At 35.3% G+C, this 20,706-nt stretch overlaps 4 protein-coding genes across 5 annotated transcripts; 2 read left to right on the forward strand and 2 right to left on the reverse strand.

The window, feature by feature from the left end:
* Window positions 1–342: 342 nt before the first annotated feature.
* LOC149725043 (ER membrane protein complex subunit 2-like) lies at window positions 343–1,921 on the forward strand. Its single transcript, XM_089893071.1, has one exon. It carries the CDS (start codon window positions 574–576, stop codon window positions 1,453–1,455), a length of 882 nt encoding a protein of 293 aa, XP_089749197.1. The 5' UTR covers window positions 343–573; the 3' UTR covers window positions 1,456–1,921.
* Window positions 1,922–2,319: 398 nt separating this feature from the next.
* LOC149725044 (carbohydrate sulfotransferase 14-like) lies at window positions 2,320–4,829 on the reverse strand. Its single transcript, XM_089893068.1, has 2 exons — window positions 3,729–4,829; window positions 2,320–3,441 (listed from the first exon to the last, which is right to left on the reverse strand). Exons 1-2 carry the CDS (start codon window positions 3,847–3,849, stop codon window positions 2,480–2,482), a joined length of 1,083 nt encoding a protein of 360 aa, XP_089749194.1. The 5' UTR covers window positions 3,850–4,829; the 3' UTR covers window positions 2,320–2,479.
* A 1,018-nt stretch (window positions 4,830–5,847) lies between these two features.
* On the forward strand, window positions 5,848–9,767 carry LOC149725045 (protein DDI1 homolog 2-like). Its single transcript, XM_089893052.1, has 6 exons — window positions 5,848–6,192; window positions 6,588–6,781; window positions 7,187–7,395; window positions 8,209–8,449; window positions 8,788–8,956; window positions 9,245–9,767. Exons 1-6 carry the CDS (start codon window positions 5,905–5,907, stop codon window positions 9,512–9,514), a joined length of 1,371 nt encoding a protein of 456 aa, XP_089749178.1. The 5' UTR covers window positions 5,848–5,904; the 3' UTR covers window positions 9,515–9,767.
* A 362-nt stretch (window positions 9,768–10,129) lies between these two features.
* On the reverse strand, window positions 10,130–20,518 carry LOC149725046 (uncharacterized). Of its 2 annotated transcripts, none has more exons than XM_089893035.1 (15): window positions 20,149–20,518; window positions 19,251–19,502; window positions 18,589–18,718; window positions 18,004–18,133; window positions 17,328–17,462; window positions 16,744–16,907; window positions 15,942–16,071; window positions 15,281–15,455; window positions 14,832–15,010; window positions 14,041–14,227; window positions 13,039–13,174; window positions 12,469–12,605; window positions 11,645–11,810; window positions 11,105–11,237; window positions 10,130–10,429 (listed from the first exon to the last, which is right to left on the reverse strand). In XM_089893035.1, exons 1-15 carry the CDS (start codon window positions 20,304–20,306, stop codon window positions 10,248–10,250), a joined length of 2,394 nt encoding a protein of 797 aa, XP_089749161.1. In that variant the 5' UTR covers window positions 20,307–20,518; the 3' UTR covers window positions 10,130–10,247. The 2 variants fall into 2 exon arrangements, with proteins under 2 accessions (XP_089749161.1, XP_089749162.1); XM_089893036.1 differs by lacking the exon at window positions 20,149–20,518 and adding an exon at window positions 19,975–20,080.
* Between the last annotated feature and the right edge of the window lie 188 nt (window positions 20,519–20,706).

A 20,706-nucleotide genomic window follows, 5' to 3' on the forward strand; every position in this document is an offset into this window, starting at 1 on the left:
TGCGTTTGCGTTATAGCGAAATATTATCCGCACTGTCATGTCGTATGCTGAATCAATACAGTAAGGTAAAAAGATAGTAGGAAATAAAGTAAGGGTAACTGTACATTTTCGGTTTGTTTATGAACCAATTGGGTGCTAGTGAAGAATCTTCTCCCCCCTCCTTATTTGCTAACCCCTATAACAACTAACTACTAACCCCTATAAATAACCACTATCACTAACTAACCCCCTAACCTAGGGGTTAGTGGTTAGGAGTTAGTGGTTAGGGGTTAGTGGTTAGCAAATAAGGTAGGGGGGGGGGAGATTCTTGACTAGCACCACCAATTGTTTTAGTTTAAACTTCGGGTGCTAGTGAGGAGTCTTCCCCACCCTTATTTGCTAACCACTAACTACTAACCCCCTAACCATCAACACCTAACCTAGGGGTTAGTGGTTAGCAAATAAGGTGGGGGGGGGAAATTCTTCACTAGTACCAAACTTTGTTCTTTACCTATGCTATGTTTGTTGTAATCGTATACAACTTTATGTAACAGATTGTGAACGATTTTTTTAGTTTTTTCACTTTTGAATCTAATGGAAGGGGGCTGGGTTGAAGCAAGAGATACACTACGGGAATGGAGAGACACGTCCGTACGGGACAGCGAAAGAATTTCTGACCTGGGTGAACCTCTTATTCTTGACCACTCGTCCAAGCTTGGTGATGAGTTATGGTTAGTATGTGAACAAGTATACATTGCAGCTTTGGATATTGGAAATTATGACTTGGCGAATGTCTGCATTGAAAAGTTAAGTGACCGTTTTCCAAAAAGCTTCAGAGTTCAGAAGTTGAGAGCTATGGAATTGGAGGCAAAAGGACAGTTTGATGAAGCAATGGAAGTTTATAAAGAACTGGAAAAAGAAGACCCCACTAATGCGGCAATACGAAAAAGGAAAATTGTTATTTTGAAGGCAAAAGGTTCTTATGGGGATGCAATTAAAAGTTTAGTGCTGTATTTACAAACTTTTATGGCAGATCATGATGCATGGTTGGAGTTAGCAGAACTCTACATTAAGTATAATGATTATGATAAGGCAGCTTTTTGTATGGAAGAGTTGTTACTTTCCAACCCTTTTAATCATTTATATCACCAGAGATACGCGGAAATAAAATACACACAAGGCAGTCGTGATGTAGCGCGACAATACTTTGCTCAAGCTGTAAAACTGAGTAGTAACACCAACATGAGAGCCCTCTATGGACTTTTTCTTGCCGATGGCGATGATAAAAAGAAGGATAACCAGTACGCTGCTTGGACTGCTAAAATAATCAGTGCGAAGTACAAGGATGTCTGGTCAGAAGATGGTTTTGAATCGAGCCCGGCATCAAAAATCACCCCAGTAGCTGATTTACCACAACTGACAGCAAGTGTGACCAATTTATTGGGTCAACTTAAACTAAGAGAATCCACTGCATGAGTAGTTTGAGATTTTTACCCAAAATGGTCGGATTAGATAATTACTGCTAAAAAATGCAACACATTTCAATTTAATTTATTGTATGTGTACAGATATATATGTGTTTTTTGGTGTTGTACGTTTTACTCTTTATCAACTTTTTTTCTCACCAATGCTATATTTTTTGTGAAGAGAATTAATGTCCTAGCATGCCCACTTGTACTTGTGTAGACATTTTAACTGGTACCACCTGTACAAAAATATAACATGTTTGCCTGAAGACAGAAGTTAAATAATATATTTAATTTAGCAATCTTAAAACATGACATAGTAAATCCATTCTTCCCTGCCAGACTTAAATACTAAATCGGTGCAATTTTCCATATTTTACTGAGGTGCAAGCTATGCTATGTAGTTCAACATGAAAGTTTCTTTGTCCAAACAATCACAACGTTTTTCTGTTTGAATAAAAGCTGTTTTGTCTGTATTTCTCCTATATATAATGTATGTCTGTATTTCTGTTATGTCTAATGTATCCTAAAGTTGTTTAAAACCAGTATTTAGGAAGTTAAAACATAGACATTACGACAGTGCAAAGCATTTTTGCCAGTTTGTGATTTCGAATATAGTAGGGTGGGGGAAGATGGGACCGCTTTTATTCTCTTGTCTCGTCCCATTTGGAAGTAAATCCTCAAAATTCACACAGACTGTTGCTAAATTTTTAAAACACGATCAGGGTATTTTGATATTATATGTGCTAAAAGTGCCCTTTCTTCCCCCACTCTACTACATAATTTACAACAGAGCAAACGTTGTGATCAGGTAGTAAATTGTAATGAAAAAACGCAAACACGGGCGTCATGAATTATCAGTTAACGATCAACCTTAGCCAACATGTTATGGTTTATTAGTTTACCATGTTTTAATACAGGAAGTCGTGTATAGAACAAATGTCTGTGCATAAAAGTACCATTTTGGGTTAACGCATGGTAAGTACGAAACAAGAACCCACGCAACGATCCGAAATTTCAGCTGTGAAATTTCCCTATACAAGTCCACCGGGTGTTAAAGTGTCGACATCAAATGTATAACCAAAAAGAACGAAGTCGTAATAATAAATATCCATGAGTTTCAATATCGTTTCTCTCCTGACGTTTTTAAAATAAGTGCGCAGAATATTGACTGGATTCGTTTGATTTGCATTGAAATAGCCAGGCCCTTTTTCCTGCCATGGCATTCTTTCGACATTCAATTCGTGAGTAAGCCAATTTTGGTCATTTCCCATTGACTCAATTTTAATTACGTAGTTATATGGGTATAAACATGGCTGGCAAAGATATTCCATTGGTAGAAAGTGGTAATCAAGGTTATCAACGTCATGCCCATAAGCAGCAATGTATTCTGCCATGTTCTCGAAAGTTAGGACATGCAGCTTATCGGTATCGTCAGCATATTCCTGCATATGCGGGTAAGCTTCTAACAGAAAGCTTGCGTAAGTAAGCTCTCTTGCTAATTTTTGGTTCCATCCCGAAACTAGTTTACTAAACGGGTGTCTCACTGATATCCCCCTGAACGCATTTTCGTTTGACATGAGTTTTGCCCCATCGTCCGGACTTAAATCCTGCATGATTTGTGTATTCTTTTGCCGATCTTGCCACCCAAATTCGTGGCCAGCAGATAAAGGCTCTCTCAAGTCCCGAGTCAGCCAATGCCAGCTGGAACTGCCGCATTTTGGCAACACACACATCATAAAGTTAGTTCCTGGTACAACCAAAAAGTTATCGTTCTGTACCCAAGTATCTTGCCGTCGGACCCTCTCAGCCTGTTCCCAAATCCCCTGCCTTATTCCAGCATCACACACGTGGTGTAAATGATCTAAACGTCGACGAAACCGAACGCTAGCAAACTCTGGCTTAGACGCGGCGGAAATGTTTAACTCGAAGTCTTTTTCAAATGAAATTACTTGTCTCCTACTGGCTTGGTTAAATAGTAGAATCGAAGGAGCAACTGCGACAAAAAAAAACAACCGTAAAACAACCTGTACGTTTATTGTATAGTATAAGGTTGGGGGAAATGGGTGACAGTTTTATTCTATTATCTCGTCAGATTTGGTAGTAGACAAAAAACAGTCAAGAAATTATAAAAAAAAAACGTATACCCTTACGACTTCCATATATACCGTTGTTAATTGTTTAAAACACGATCAGGATATTTGGATATTATGTACTAAAGCCGTCCCGTCGCCCCCCACGATACAAAATTCACAAAAATAACATAAATCCTGTAAAATATACCTTTCCAAATTTGATCCCTCTTTATGCTTAGGTATTCGTCGAAATACAATGCAATACTCGCTACCATAAAACAACTAGCAATCACAAGCAAAAGTGTCGTCGTACTCCACCGGGCGAGCATATCTACTTATAAACTACAAATTTGAGTCCTAACCTTTGAGCCGCAGTCCTAACGTGTACAGAAGCTGTTACAGCGAGATTGTCCAGGCACAGTGTTATATGTTTACACATAACATTAGTTACATAGAGACGTTAATAATTATCAGAGCATAGTAACCCCTCGCACGCCAACGCAAGTTTTATAATCAATGTATCTTAGCAACAAAGATCGCCACTGACAGCTTAGAGCAATACATAAAATTTATAAAAATGGGCTACCTTTATTAAAACTGTCAAGTTCTTTAAACTGGCGCTTTTTACACCTGCTATAGCTACAGCGAACATGTGTAAATTATGATAAAGATGCTTGCTATATTCCCTAGTTATATCCATAGATTCCACACCCTCATTACACAAATGTTTGGCTGACTGACGCAGTAATATAAATTATTTCTAGGGCTGTAGTTAGGTATTTAATTATTACTTGCTATAGTACAGCATCTGTTAAGTTGCGCAAACACACATATTCACGGTGACTTTGCATACTTTTATACTTCTTGGCCATTAAAGTTATAAGTTAAACACCCAATATTATACAAGACAGCTCAAATGTGTTGGGACAGTTCTGTTTACTCTGCTACGTAACTAACCAAAAGTAACCAGGTATTACAAAGTATTTTCTCTTCTCGTTGATTAAAGTTAAGGGGTGGACACTTTATGAATTATAACTATAGGCTAGTAGTTTCATTTTTGTTGTGTGTGGACTATATGACCTATATCCAAAGAATATATTGGTATGACCAACAGGACTGCACTGTATTATATGGATTGTATCACTCGCAAAACTTGTATTTGGTTTAGGTAGTACCATACACTGTTGTTTGTGCAAACATACAGGAATGGATCTATTTATGTAACCTAAAACCACGTGAATGACATGTGAGGATGTGCTTTTTCTGACCACATTTTAAAAAAACAGCAAAGGTATTCAGTTTCTAAAATTTAAAATAATGCAAGCTTAGGAATAATTACTTACTGAACTAGCCTATTTGTTTTTTTCGGCCTACTTATTAAACGCTCTTGGTGAGAAACAAATATTATACGAAGGAGTTTCCATTAAGGACCCTCATAAAGTTAAAGCCCAACGAAATTATTCAACGAAAACGCACGAATGAACCCTACAGCGTGCCAATAACGCCCAGGACTCGATTTAAAGACTATAGCTTTATAAACGATGAAAGGAAATTCAGATAAACCACTCGAACGAAAATGTGTTAAACCATTTATAGATACATCATAGTTTCTGTGGCAATTTAAACAGAGGTGTACCTTATGTAAAGGCTTATGGTAAGTTGTCTATGGTAGAACTAACCAATATAAAATACAAACTCTGCGAAAAACAATTGGGTAAGATGGGATGCCGTTAGCACTTAAATCTCATATTTCCTAAACGTGTTTTGAGCAATTAACAACGCTTTTTAGAGTCGCCGGGCTACGGTTATATGATTCTGTAAATATTTTTTGTTTACTTCCAAATGGGACGAGGAAATACGATGAAACAATGTCCCACCTTACCCCACCCTATTATACTTGTTTATCAACGCGGGTCGGTGGCCTAGGTGGTCATTATAACTGGGGTGTTTTAAATAAAAAAAACAAACAAAGAAAAAAAAGTAGTTTAAACGGTTTTTTTATACAGCCCAGAGTCCGTATATAACAGACCGCGGTGTATATGCTCAAAAGATAGTATTTATACTGTTTCTGTGTGATGACTCGGCAAAAGTGTCCCATGGGTAAGTCCCTTTAACAAAGACCTCGTTAATTCAAGCTGTTTTTAACAACGGGCAAAACAAACCGATATTATAACGGCACAGTTGCACACGCGACCGCGGTAGGATTACAATGTGAAACGGTTCAAGTAGATTTTTATGCTTCATATTTAGTCAGGAGATTTAATGAGATACGCAAGACCGGTAAAAAGTTTGTGACTATAGTACAGCATAGGATGTTTATGTGTAAATACATCGAAACGATTTTTCCCTTACAGAATTCCAATAATTATATACACAACGTTAACATGTTCGTAACAGTATGTCTATCGTCCGAAGACAAAACTTGGTCTTTTGACATCGGGCCCGATATTACTTTACAAGGATTTAAAACTGTTTGCTCTTCTGAAACTGGAATACCAGACAATCAAATGGAATTGTTTTGCAACAACACTCGTTTAACCGAACCGAATCGCTCTTTAAAAGACTATGGCATTGGAGAAAACGACATAATACTACTGACTAAGACAATAGCTGCTGCTTCAACAAGAAATCCTACTGCAAATATACCAAAGATTGATTTCAGCAAAGTAAAAGTAAGTCTAATATAAAACACAGGATTAAATAACAAAGAAAACATTTCTTATTGCCCCGCCATAACAGCTATTCATATTTTTCCAAAAAAGTCCAAACCTATATTTTTCTGCTGGTCTCAGCAACTCACAATTGATTGTAGAAAGTAGACACCCTCACAATTGATGCTATACTGCTACCATTGTGGGCGTAGGTGTCTTCGACAAGACACATTACAGTAATTTCTTCCACTCTGTGGTCATTATTGGGTTGTCTAAATTATCAGTCATACAGAAAAACAGTCACCCACAAAGTTACATAGGTGGTTACTCGTAAGTGGGCATGAGGTGAAGCAGAACTCAACACCAGGTTAAATAAGTTACATACAATCATTTGACCATACTATTCCCTTTAACAGGTCCCAACATCAGCAACAAGTTCAAGACAAGTAAACAACGGCATGGCGAGGCAAGACGACCCTGCTCGAGTCCGTGAATGGTTTCTAAACAACCCCCATGACCTAGCGTTAATCAAAGAGAGAAACCCTCCTCTTGCTGAAGCATTATTAAGTGGCGACCTCAACCGTTTTGCTGCCGAGTATAACAAAATAAAGTACGGAAATAGAACAACATTGGTTTGCCGCTAAATATGGTATTTTATTATTTATATATGAAGGTCCTATACACTCCTATGCATGACTGGTGACCTGGAATGTAAGCAGATTATACCAGTCTAAAGATCAATATAAGTTATTATAGTCGCGTATTATTCATAACATCCTTTTGTTTTGTTTAAACAACCATTTTAAACCTGGGGTGCTAAGGTAGACAGAACTGCCCTGGAATTTTATGCACTGCATTGACCACTAACCAGTAAACATTCGGAACTGATATGTAAGATTTGATTCATAATGTGTGCATTTAACTTTTCCAGCATTTTAAACTATTTGGTGCCTATGGCTATATCCAGAAATTCTGGTTCTTAGTATAAAAATTACATTGTTGTTCTTTAAAACAGGGACGCGAATGAAAAAGCAAGATTGGAGCAAATAAAACTTCTCAATGCAAACCCTATGGACCCAGAAGTACAGAAGAAGATAGCAGCCGAGATTGAAAGAAAAAACATTGAGGAAAACATGAACATGGCAATTGAAGAAGCACCTGAGAGTTTTGGACAAGTTGTAATGCTGTGGATCAACCTTAAAGTCAACAATCATCACGTAAAAGGTAAATAACAAGTATTTAAAGTGGTTGAAAAAGTGATTCTATTAAATTTCCAGCAAATTGGTTCTTTTGAAAAAATATTATCAATATATAGTAGGGCGGAAGAAGATGGGAAACCTTTTCATTTTGTTTTCTCGTCCCATTTAAACCAAAAAAAAATTTAAAGAGTTATAAAACTGTATCACAAAGACTTCTATAAACCATTGTTAATTGTTTAAAATATGATCATATTTGGATATAATGTGCTATGAAGGCGTTTAAATTTACCAAACAGCCAGTATTATTCTTAAGTTTGATAGCAGAAGAATATAGAACTTATGTGAGGAGTTCAGCACAACCCATATTATTAACCATTTTTCTTGGGGTTTAATATAGTACAGTTATTAATTGCAATTCCTTTTCAAGTCTTGTTTTGATGAATGAATAGATGTCACTTATGTATCCTCCCATGAGTTATAATGGTGTTGTATTTCATATACTTCCTGTCCACAAATGTGTTGTGTACGCAGTCTATGAAACCAATTACCAAGTTGGAAACCTTTCAAAAGTATTTTGAAATGTAAACTCACAATGTATTGCACTGACCAATTGTAGTACTTAACCAGACATTGAACAACTCATTTCTAAAAAGCAAGCGCATCCGTCGCATTAAATATAACTCATGTAATTAGTTGTTTTCGCTTTTAATAAATAAGTGGCATATTTCATATTGGGGGTAAATATGATAAGCATCTTTGTTAAAAGGGTAAACATACAAAAAGTTTAAGAACCACTGTTTTAAAGGAATAATCAAAAACAATCCCTATTTTTGTTCAGCTTTTGTTGACTCTGGTGCTCAAATGACAATCATGAGTTCGGACTGTGCAAAAAGATGCAATATAATGCGATTAGTTGATACCAGATGGGAGGGGGTGGCTAAGGGGGTTGGAACCCAGAAAATCCTCGGCAGGATTCATCTGGCACAGATACAAATTGAAGATGTTTACCTGCAATGTTCGTTCTCTGTTTTAGAAGACCAACCTATGGATGTTTTGCTTGGTTTGGACATGCTGAGAAGGTGGGGGTATCTTATCTAATATATTGTAGGGTAGGGGAAGTTCGGACAGCTTTTCATTCTATTTTCTCGTCCCATTTCGTAGTAAACAAAGAACATTCAAAGAATTATAAAACCGCAAATCCATAGACCGTTGTTAAATACACAATCAGGATATTTTGTGCTAAAGGTGTCCCATCTTTCCCCACTCTACAATGAAAGCAGCAGAATGCTTATTTCTTAGATCCCTGGAGATTCCTTTTAGAAACAATACAACATAAATTTTTTTAAAAAACCTGTAGATTGGCATTGAGAAAGTGTTGTCTTTAATGCAGTAAATAATTTAAAGTTCATTTTTTCAGGCACCTTTGTGTAATTGACCTGCGAGAAAATAGTCTTATTATCGGAACATCGCAAACAAGGACAAAGTTTCTCGCAGAGAGAGATCTCCCAGTTCATGGCAGACTTCACAATCCAAATGCAACACCAGAAACACAGAAAGAAGAGGAAGCTATTAATAAAGCATTGCTGGTATATTATGTGCTCATTTAGCACCTAAAATAAACCACTTCTTGCAAGCAGTATATTGGTTATCTATAACCTTTTTAAAATCAATTCCATAATGCTTGCAATAATCCATTAATATAGCATTGCTGATTAAACATGTTTATTTGGCACTTAAAACATTGGCTTCTTGCCAGCAGTGTGAATAAAACATTCACAAACTATGTAACTTCTTATGTTTAAAGATTAGAACAATTTAAACTTATTCTATCAAACTTTAAAAAAAAACTCAAACCTTTAAAACAATTTTTTCAGGAGTCTGTTAACGATGCAAAGCAAAACCAAGAATCTGAAAAGAAAGCCCAAGCAGAGGGAGTTAGCAACACGAAGATTGCTAAAATGGACGTAGCTGAACAGCCCACCACTTCCAGCAAACCTACAAAACCTGCAGAATTTTACGCCAACATACGAAAGTTGGTGGATATGGGATTTAATCAGTTAGAGGCAGAAGCAGAACTGAATGCAAGTGGTGGAGATTTACAGAAAGCTGTTGCAACTATGTTGTCAAGGAACACACAGAATTAAATACAGCAATAGGCGGATGCTTAGCAGGGGTGCATTTCGGTAACAATTTTTAATGTTTACTATTTTAACACCTATTCCATTTCGTGGTGCAATGTAAAATGAAGCAGGGTCATTTTTTACAAGAAAAGGTATTGGAACTGTCATTTACCTTATTTGTTGACCGTTTGGAACACATATGTTCTGCTTTCGTGAATACAGTTAAGTGCACAGCAAGAATAAATTTGCATTGAATTAATAAAATGTCGTACTTTTATCAATGGTTTTGTTTCAATAGCAATTAAATAGATCTTGTCCCAGTTTTAATGAAAGTACTCAATGATTGGGAGTCATGGATATCAATGGTTTTGTTTCAATAGCAATTAAATAGATCTTGTCCCAGTTTTAATGAAAGTACTCAATGATTGGGAGTCATGGACCCAATCAAGGACAGAGTCAAGCTGGTAGCTTGAAGATGTACATAAAAGCCCTCCTAGCCCTGGGTGTTTGGGTTCTCGATTGAGGTCGTTAATGGAGTTCTCTTAAATCTGGTCCATTAACGAAGACCTCACCCATAGATAATATAATCTTCTGCATAAATTATTAAAAAACGAATTAAAAATCACCACTCTCTCAAGCTTGCTTTTATACAAGTTTTATTAAGAAATTAACTTTACACAATCTTATAGAAAAAAACTTCAAGCAAGTAGTAAATTATTCAGCTGGTATCGCGATATTCGTTAAAAAATAAACAACTTTAAAATTCCTCATCATAACCATTGTCATTCCTTGCCTTTGCGTACTGTAACAAGTCACCATATCTTCGTCGAAAAGTGCATTTCCACGCAATAATTCCCATCAGCAATGTAAAGATAAAAGTCAATACAATTGCAAGTATAATCTGGCCAGTAGGGTTTGGGCAAGCTTTACAAATGGAACCTATTACAATATAACTAAAGGTTAGGAATATGCTTGTTTAGCCATTAAAATAATTACTTCTTGCAAGCAGTATATTGGTCATAATCTTTATAAAAAAAATAATTTAATTATTGGAAATATTAATATTGTAAATCATGTTTAAAATGACTCATCAATAGTGTATTGCTAATTGAACGTGTTCATTTAGCGCTTCAAAATACACATTTTGTAAGCAAATATTGATTATAACCTTTAAAAAAATCAGTTAATTATTGGGAATACTGTATCCTTTTTAGTTAGTTTAATTGATTCATTAATATAGCATTGACAATTGCACATATTTATTTAGCATTTAAAAGTACAATTTTTGCAAGCAGTATATTCTATGTTATACCCTTTAAAAAATCTTTCAATTATTGGAAATATTGTATTCAGTTTAGTTAGTTTAAGAATAGTGATTGAAATGATTTAATAATATAGCATTGCTGATTGAACGTGTTCATTTAGCAAATAAAACATACATTTAATAGTGATTAAAATGATTTATTAATATAGCATTGCTAATTGAAGGTGTTCATTTAGCACTTCAAAACATACCTTTTTTGTAAGCAGTGTAATTAAAAACATCCACAAATTATGTAACTTTTTAAGATCAAAGATTAGAAATAATAAAACTTATTCAATTAAATAACAAACCTATTACTACGTCAGAGTCCCCGTTCTGACACACAAAGTCTTCTGGAGTTAATTGGTCCGAAACTTGCTCGTGCATTCTTGTTGGTGTTTTACATTTGAATCTTATATCCGCCATTGGATCTAAAGCTTCCATCTATAATATTAAGTGATTTAGGAAATGTTCTGTATTTTTAATCAAGCACAGTATTAAAAGTGTATGGTTTATGGGATTTACTGAACAGTATACATTTTTAAACAACTACTAATCTTAGAAACAGGGTTCAAAGCTACATATATTTGGACAACCCATTAGTGACCACTGGGTTGGAGCAGTTGCCGCTAAGTGTCTTGCCCAAGGACAATGGTACGTCAAGCCCTGAACCAATTACCTCTGGGTTATAGGCAGGTGCGCAAACCAACTGTGCTACAGCACACCTTATGCAGCGAAGCAAAATATTTCATCACATATTCAGCAATATATTTATATATATATATATCATTTTTTAATTTAGGACATATATATGTAAAAATATCTTTTTAACAAAGTTAAACAAATTTTACCTTTTCAATCCATATTTTCAAATCCTTCATCTTACAATCACACATGAACTGATTCTCCCATAATTCAATATTAAGTCGTTCTTTGCTGATATTGCTGAATACAGAGCCAGGCAAAGTCTTCAAATTATTTTCCGATAAATCAATCATCCTCAGTGAAGTGGCACCACTGGCAACAGCCATAACAACATTATATATCTACTATTCTGCCACTACTTCATCTAAATCAGCATTTCATACACTGAGGTAAATTTACCCCTGTGGGTAAATTCCTCGTATTTAGAGGGTAAATAAGCTACCAATTAAAATCCACATCATTCAACGACACAGAAAAATTGTGCCAATTTTAATACTTTGTCAAAAATTGAACAACTCGTTGCCAAGAAGCTAGCGCATCCGTTGCATTTAATAGAACTGATGTAATTAAAAAACTGATGCAATTAGTTAATCTGATAAGCAACTTAAAGGGTAAAGCATACAAAAAAGGTTAGAAACCACTGGTCTAAATTGTATGTTACTTATTTTTTCTACTTTTCTGTCATTACATTTTTTACTTTTTCATTACATTGTAAATGTAACTTCTGCCACTACTTGACCTAAATTAAAAGCTTTCCTTTCGTTTCTTTAATAAAAAAGATTCAGTTGTCGAGATTCTTATTTTTTCGCCCTTTTGAAGTGAATTTAAAACTAACTAACAAACACAGTATTATACACTAATTAACTGTTCCTTACTTTTTATAAACCAGATTTAGAACAGAATGTTAACATTAGAATAATACAAATTAATAATAAAGGAAAAACGGGTAAAGAAGTAGAATGATACTTACTTGAATGCATTAGCTTGAATATTTGCGATTCTATTATTTTCAAGAATGAGCCATTTGAGTTTTGTAAGTTTGGAAAATGTTTTATTCCTAATTGTAGTTATGTAGTTGTCACTCATATCAACATATGTTAAGTTTTTCTGATGAAAAAAATGATGTACATTAATTTAAGATAACATAATTAAGAAAAATCATTAAAATTGACACAATATTGGTGTCTACATCATAATAGTCAGTTGAATGACTAATTTAGACAATCTATGCAAAACCCTACGTAAAACAGTAGGTAGAATAGATTATGTACCGTTTGCTGTGCTCCTGTCTTTTAATGTAAAGAACAAGAATGAATGAATGTAACTTACTTATCCTTGCATAGCGGGGCAATGACAATCGTTATAACTTGGATGTTATGTTTCATACACCATGTGCCCGCTTACAATATACCAGTGAACTTTGTAGGTAATAATTTTGCCGTTAAGTGTCTTGCCCTTTTCTCTTTTAAATGTGTGGGTGACAATTTAGAAAGACTATAAAGAGCCACTAGGTTGAAGCAAACATATCCTAATGGAGTACCTGTAATAGCAGCTGAGATGGAATCTTTGTTAATGAAACGTTTCTTAAAGCCAAACTTCGCAAGCTTAATGTGCCCAACCAATTACTTTGGAAAGATTTGATTGGGTTTGGTCCGATGTAAAGACGAATTAATTTTCTGTTGATGAAAAACAACAAGGATGTTTAACATTAAATAGGCATAGGCATACCAGGGGACTGGCACTTTTTGTCATAGGGTCTGACATCATTAGGGCTTTGAATGAATGAATGAATGTAACTTACTTTATTCTCGCGTGGCCGGAAAACGACAGTCGTTATAACACGGGTTTAACACCTCGTGCCAGCTTACGGGTTACCATGTATGTTACTTTGTGGGTGATTATTTTTGGGGGATTTTTTAATTTTTTTTATGTATGGCTTATAATTTGGACAACCCATTAGTGACCACTGGGTTGGAGCAATTGCCGTTAAGTGTCTTGCCCAAAGACACATATGCCCAAAATGGTAGCAGCGACGAGCCTTGAACCCATTGGCCTTAATTAGAATGCTGTAAAATTTGCAATGCTGCTTAAATAAAATCAGTTGCCAGCATGTAATACGACTTAAGACCCTTAATAATAGTTGCACAGCTATTTTATATCAAAACCAATCAAGCATATTTAACATTGGTACAGTGGGGAGGTAAGATGGGACACCTTTTAATTCTATTTTCTCGTCCCATTTGGTAGTAAAAAAGGAACTTTCAAAAAAAAATTATAAAATTTTACAACTCCCATAGACAGTTTGTGATTGTTTAAAACGTGATCAGGATATTGGGATATTATCTGCCGTCTCATCTTTCCCCATCCTACTATATATAACTATAGGCATTTTTTAAATGCAGGGGAAATAGGGATAGTTACACATCTTTCTATAAAACAAGTTTAACTTAATGGTTTATTTTACTGATACATGCAGAGCAAAAAACTCTACAAGAGTAGAGACCTGCCACCCTAGATTTGGTGCCTATGAACACAATAATACCTGTTGTACTTGAACAAGTCGTTTGGTATCTTGGTAATATTATTATGCTGTAACGTCAGCACTTCAAGGTTAGGGAAAGATTTTAAATGAGTCTTGGACAATCCGCTGATGTTGTTTAACCGTAAGTTTAGGAAAGTTAGTTTTGGCATCATAGCAGGAGAAGTTCGAATTGTCATGATCATGTTTTCTGTATAAAATATAAAAATGTTAAATTGACCAACAATATTAAATTGTAGCACGCTAGGTTTAGAGACCACCCTTATTTTCTTCCAACTAAATGTAAATATATATATATGTTTTTAACTGAATCTGTAAGGGTGTTTTAACACCTGTTGTTTTGTCGCTATATACTGTCTTTTAGTTTCAAATATTTCTAAATCTTCACTACCATAATCGAAGAGACAAATAAAGTTATTATTATTATTATATTACTTTCTTTCGCCAATTAATTTACCAATTACATGAAAGGCACATTAAAATACTGGCGCCACGGCAAAGTGGTTAGCACGCCTGCCTGCAACCCAGAGGTAATGGGTTCAAAGCCTGTTGCTGGTACCATTGTGGGTGTATGTGTCCTTGGGCAAGACACATAACGACAATTGCTCCAACCCTGTGGTCACTAATGGGTTGTTCAAATTAACAGCCATACATAAAAAAATAAAAAAGTGTGAACACCCGTGTTATAATGACTGTCGTTTTCTTGCCACGCGTGGATAAAGTAAGTTACACATTCACATTCATTTATTTAAAATGTCACCATTATTTAAGTAAACCACCCACAAAAATCTTACTTTTTAGGTCAAGCTTTTCCAAATCAGGAAATTGGGAAATTTCCCCGACATCTAACAACTTTAAGTGGTTCCCACTCAAAGTTAAAGTTTTAACATCTTTTCTGATTCCTAATGGGATTCTATCCAAGTTGGCAGTGTTGCAATTAACCATTGGATATGATTTGCTCATCCAATGCATCCTGGTAAAGGTAGTGGGGTAAGTTTCAAGACATTTAACAGCAATTGCCCCAACCCAGTGGTCACTAGTGGGTTGTTCAAATTATCAGCCATACATAAAAAAAACCCTTCCCCCCAAAACAATCACACACAAATTAACATACATGGTAACTCATATTAAAATAGGGGATCTTACCTCAGACTCCCCTAACATTATGTCTATGCCATAATTTCTCATACACTCACGAGAAACTTTTCATACACTCACAACTTTGTTCATACACACAACTCACCAGCCTTCATCATTGCTATGCGAATTCGGAGGCGAATGATAAAGTATTCCATTTTCATCATAACATGAACACATAGAAGGACATGCTACATCAATATCGGGTAAATGTGTGCTGGCTGTTGATGTTGTTAACAATGTTGAACTTGGTCGACCTATTGGCTGAGGCTGATTACAATCTGAAATAAAACAGCTTTATAAGTAATATGAATTTAAATTTATTGCTATGTTGAATGTACAAAAGTCAATGAATGCTATATACAGTTAAAGCTTAGTCCTACAGACAGTACATAGCGCGCCTGTCTCCCTGTTTCTAACCTAGAGGTAATTGGTTCAAGGCTCTTCGCTGCTGCCATTGTGGTTTGTGGGCGTATGTGTCCTTGGGCAAGACACTTAACGGAAATTGCTCAACCCAGTGTTAACTAATGAGTTGTACAAATTATCAGACATTCGTAAAGTAAAGAATGAAATTCCCCCCAAAATAATCACTCACAAAGTAACATACTTGACAACTCCTAAGCTGGCACGAGGTGTATGAAACAAAACACCAGTGTTTAACAACTGTCGTTTCCCGGGTATGTAAGCATAATGCAAGAAATTACAAGAGTGAGCTATACCCTACATCTCAGGTCCACATAGTATGTAATTGTGTAACAGACTCCTACCTTCCCAAATAACATCAGATGATCTACAAGTGAAATCATCCAGTGTCAACTGGGATGGTTTCTTTCCATGGTTTCTTGCTGGTTGGTAACATTTGTAGCGAATGTCGGTCGCCAAATTTTGAGCCCCTACCTAAATTTTTTGCACATAGATTACTACAATGTTTCGGAGATTAAGTTCTGCGAGCCAAGAATCACGACTTGGTCGGGACCTTTAAGTCAGAACATGGATAACGAAGTACTATCGCAAATATGTCACTTTCGAACATGATACAAGGGTGTTGGGGTAATGGGCCAAATCTGGCCTAAATTCCAGATCCTCAAGGACCTCACCCATAGTATACAAAATAAAAAACACTACAGTGATTAACCCCTAAAGGATCTATGGTGGTAAACTGGTAAATTATTGCTAACAAAAATCAATGGCAAACCTGTGGTGACAAACCCAACTGCTATTTTCTGCCCCTAAACAATGAAATTAAATTTGTTTCTATAGAAATGTATGTCTAACTATATATAGAAATGTATGTCTAAGCACCAGAACCTAATGTAAATAGAGTTGATTCATATGAAAAAAGACTTTACTGATTTATGCAGTGCAAAAAATTCCAAGCTATGTCTGAAAAACGTTAACTTGTTTTTCAATTAACAACTGTTGGGTTGTCGCTATAGATTAGCTTTTCATTTAAAATATTTTTAAATCATCTCTATCGTTATCGAAGAGACAAATAAAGTTATTATTACTAATATTTATGCCTGTCTTGCTGTCTTCCCTGTCACCCCAGATTTATCACTCTTACTTTACCTCATCTGTCCAGCTTTTAAACCAAGCAGTGTTACAGTCGCATCCAAGAGGGTTCTCCAGTAAGTTCAAAACAAGATTTTCACCTTTCATATCCTTGAATGTTCCCTTATCAAGGGTTTGGATTCGGTTATCGGATAGATCAATGTCTCGAAGTTTTACCGCACCTGCAAGTAAGAGTAATATTAAATTTATTTGTCTCTTCAATTACGATAGCGAAGATTTAGAAAGACTTTAACATAGTGATAGAACAACAATTGTCAAGTAGTTTATTTTATCGCTCAAACAATTTTCTGAATAAAACTTATAGTAGTTATCTTTGCAGGTAGGAGCAGTGTCAGTTGTTATAACATGAGTGTTTTGTTTCATATACACACGTACAGATTAGAAGTTGTATGTAACTTTGCCATTTTTTTGGTAATAGTTTTTTTGGGGGGGAGGGGGAAAGATTGGGGTGGCAACAGTCAGACTCGAACCCGTTATTACCTTAACCAATTTACTTTTGCATTGGACTGGAACTGAAATGCAACTGCTATATAAAAAAAATATAAAAAAATGCTCTTAAATCTTAAAATAGACTTTATTACCTTTAAATGCATCTTTGTCAATGTATTCGATTTCATTATTGGCGAGATATATTGTATCGAGTTGAGTCAGTTTAAGAGTAGTGCTTGCATTGATTCTGCGTATCTTATTGCTTGCTAGATTTGTCCACATTAAATCTTAAACAAGAGAATTAGATCAGTTATTAGAATAAATATACAATACAGAATACAATACTACACTAGTAATTTGAGACTTTTTAAGTAACACAATCATAACCTGATAAGATGCTAGACAACTATATATATTTTGCTGCCATCCATATTATACCTTTGATTACCCAGATTTTTTGGCATTATTTGACATTATGTTTCAATGTCCTATACAGGTTATCTTCATCAGGGTGAATGACAATCCACAAGGCAAAATTCTGGTATTGTAAATAGGAGCAGTCGCATGCCCTTTTGGATTTTTCCTGCTTTACCATGCTATCTATAGTATTTTGCAGCGTTGACTGTTGTGTGTCACTAACTCTAATGGAAAATGCAGGTTCACAAAATATTTGCCAAAAGTTATTTTAGAAAACAAATGCTAATAACTGTTTGCGAAAAATGTATGACTGTTAATAACGCCTTAGCAAAGCGCACAATAAATTATTCTGTGCTACAACAACCAAAATATACAACTCTGTATACAAAATGAGAATAGAACTTAACTGACTTGTCATTTCTTTAAACTGCTCAGGTATTATACGAATGCCCATGCTGTTTAAACTTAAATACATTAGGTTCATTCCAGTCATCCATTCTCCATTAAAATCCACTACAGGGTTTGGTCCAATGCTCAGATGCTAAAGACGGATAATGTTGATATGAATAACATTAACATTAAAAGACTAGGTGCCGTGGGCCCATGGTAAAGTGGTTAGTGCCTTTAACCCAGAGGTAATGAGTTCAAGGCTAGTCGCTGATATCATTGTGGGAGTATGTGACCTTGAGCAAGACACTTAACTGCTCCAACCCAGTAGTCACTAATGGGTTGTCTAAATTATCCGCCATACAAAAAACATGAAAAACTCTTTAAAACATTATCACCTACAAAGTAACATACATAGTAACTAGTAAGCTGACACGAAATGTATGAAACAGAACACATTTTCCGGTCACGCAAGGATAAAGTAAGTTACATTTATTCATTAAATAATAATACCTGAAACGATGTTACGGCATATCTATGCTGCTTTTTTCATAAACACAAACTTATGTTCTGTAGGTATTAAATGACATTCACAAATTTCATACTTACAGTTATCTTTCCATTATATTTAAAAGCATCCGGAGCTATTGTATGTATCTGGTTGCTGTGTAGAATTAGAATCCTAAGGTTTGGGAAAGATTTGAGTGCTTCAGTAGGAACGACTTCAAGTCGGTTATATCTGTTAAAATAAACGTTTGTACAGGCAAAGGGTTTATTCATAGTGCTACTAATTAAATACCTAACTGACAAAACTTATGTCAAATGAATCGTGTATTGTATGAAATATATATATATATATATATATATATATATATTTCGCATTAAAAAGCATCAACAGTCTCTGCAGTGAAGCAATAAAATGATCACGGCATACAAGCAAATACTTGGATCTTGGTAAGTAAAGAGTTGGCTATTGTTTTTCAATGGGCAATTGATACTGTCCTATGGGCAAAGTGGGAAACGGACCTCTTTTTCAGGGGGGGGGCAAAAACGGTACACTCTGCTCAATGCTCATGGTCAGATTTGATTTGGATAAATGTTGCAAATTAAGCAGAAAAAAATACTAATAAAACATTGAGAAATGTAGATTTTTACCACTATATTGATCGAGTAGTGGGCTATGAGTGTAATTGCCTCTAAAAGGGAGTAATAACCAATAACCCATGAATGGTTAAGTAACAATAAACTAAACAAGGAAATTCTGCACTTACGCTATTGAGAGAAACACAAGTGTTGAAATGGTCAGGTTGTTGGTTGAAGGTGAAATTCTTACAAGTTTGTTCATTTTCAATTCCAGTTTTGTAAGTTGAGTGAATTCCTCAAGATCATCAACTTGCAATTCAACCAGATCATTGTAGGAAACTGTTAGTGACTTTGCGTCTGATACAACCCCTTCAACATCCAATCTTTTGTGTCCTTTGCCGGAGCAATTAAGATGAGGAGGAGGATCAGTGAACCATAACCTGGAAAAAACAACCTTGAAACCTTGTAGATAAATCAATTGATGTAACATATTTATCCTCACATGATGGGGCAAGAACAGCCGTCATAACACTGGTGTTTTGTTTCATACACCTCATGCCCAATTTTGAGTTACCACGTATTTAACTTTGTGGGTTATTTTTTTATCTTTTCATTTGTTTAAAATTGTAAGACTGACAAAATGTACACAACTGAAAAGGAACTATCGGTTGAAGCAATTGCTGTTAATTATCTATATTTAAATAAATGTGAAATATGATTACTGGTAGTTACACTGAACAGTTACAAACAATGTTTTTGACTTTTGTAAAGTAGAAATGGGTAACTTTGTATAAAAAATATAGAAATTCGCGACAATTACCGTTACGTGGTGGCATCAAATTGGATATGAACTCTAACTCAAGGTAAATTAAAACAAGCAAATAGTTTAAAATTACTTTAAAAAAAACAGACCTAACGCAAGTTCTTCACTTTGTTGCCAATGTTTTTTCTAACATTATAATCACGTGCTACCCGATTTGAACTTCAAAAAACGCGGTTAACTATAGATGTTTTTGAATGGGGGTATTTATGACGTCACAAGTCGGTAAAACATTTAAATTTTCCGCGGTTTGACAAATTACTTACGCTATCAAATCAGAAACAGTGATATTTCCAGCTTCGGCTTCTGTAGAACTTCTGGTAATAGTGCATCCGTTATCTAATGTGTCTGTAGTTTCAGTTGCCAGCACAACAGTGCAGATGAGAAGCGCCGCAACAACATAGAAAACGATCTTAGCAAACATGTTTTGCTCCAACTTCGTCAGTCTATTCTGCACCTTTCGTAAGAACTGTTTTGTTGTAATCACTTATGTACTTCTTTTTATCTATCCGTGCCAGTAGTGATTGCTGATACGCAAGTTACGCGGTTAGTAAATGAATGACTAATGTTTAACATTAGCGCAACAGAGGCACGGGAGTGTCGCAATATAAATAACTAAAGGTGCATACGTCGATTACGTGCATGGCAATAGAGTTTTGACTATATAATCAATGTATATATAACTACAGTAGTTATATACATTGATATAATACAAACTTCATAGTTTTACAAACCCAAAAGTCATAACAATTTCTAATTCATTACCCATGCGAAACACTCAGTACACGATGACATGGTACATATGAATCACCAACTAATAAAAA

The sequence above is a fragment of the Ciona robusta genome, chromosome 14, assembly GCF_009617815.1.
Source record: "Ciona robusta chromosome 14, ASM961781v2".
Classification (NCBI taxonomy): domain Eukaryota; kingdom Metazoa; phylum Chordata; class Ascidiacea; order Phlebobranchia; family Cionidae; genus Ciona; species Ciona robusta.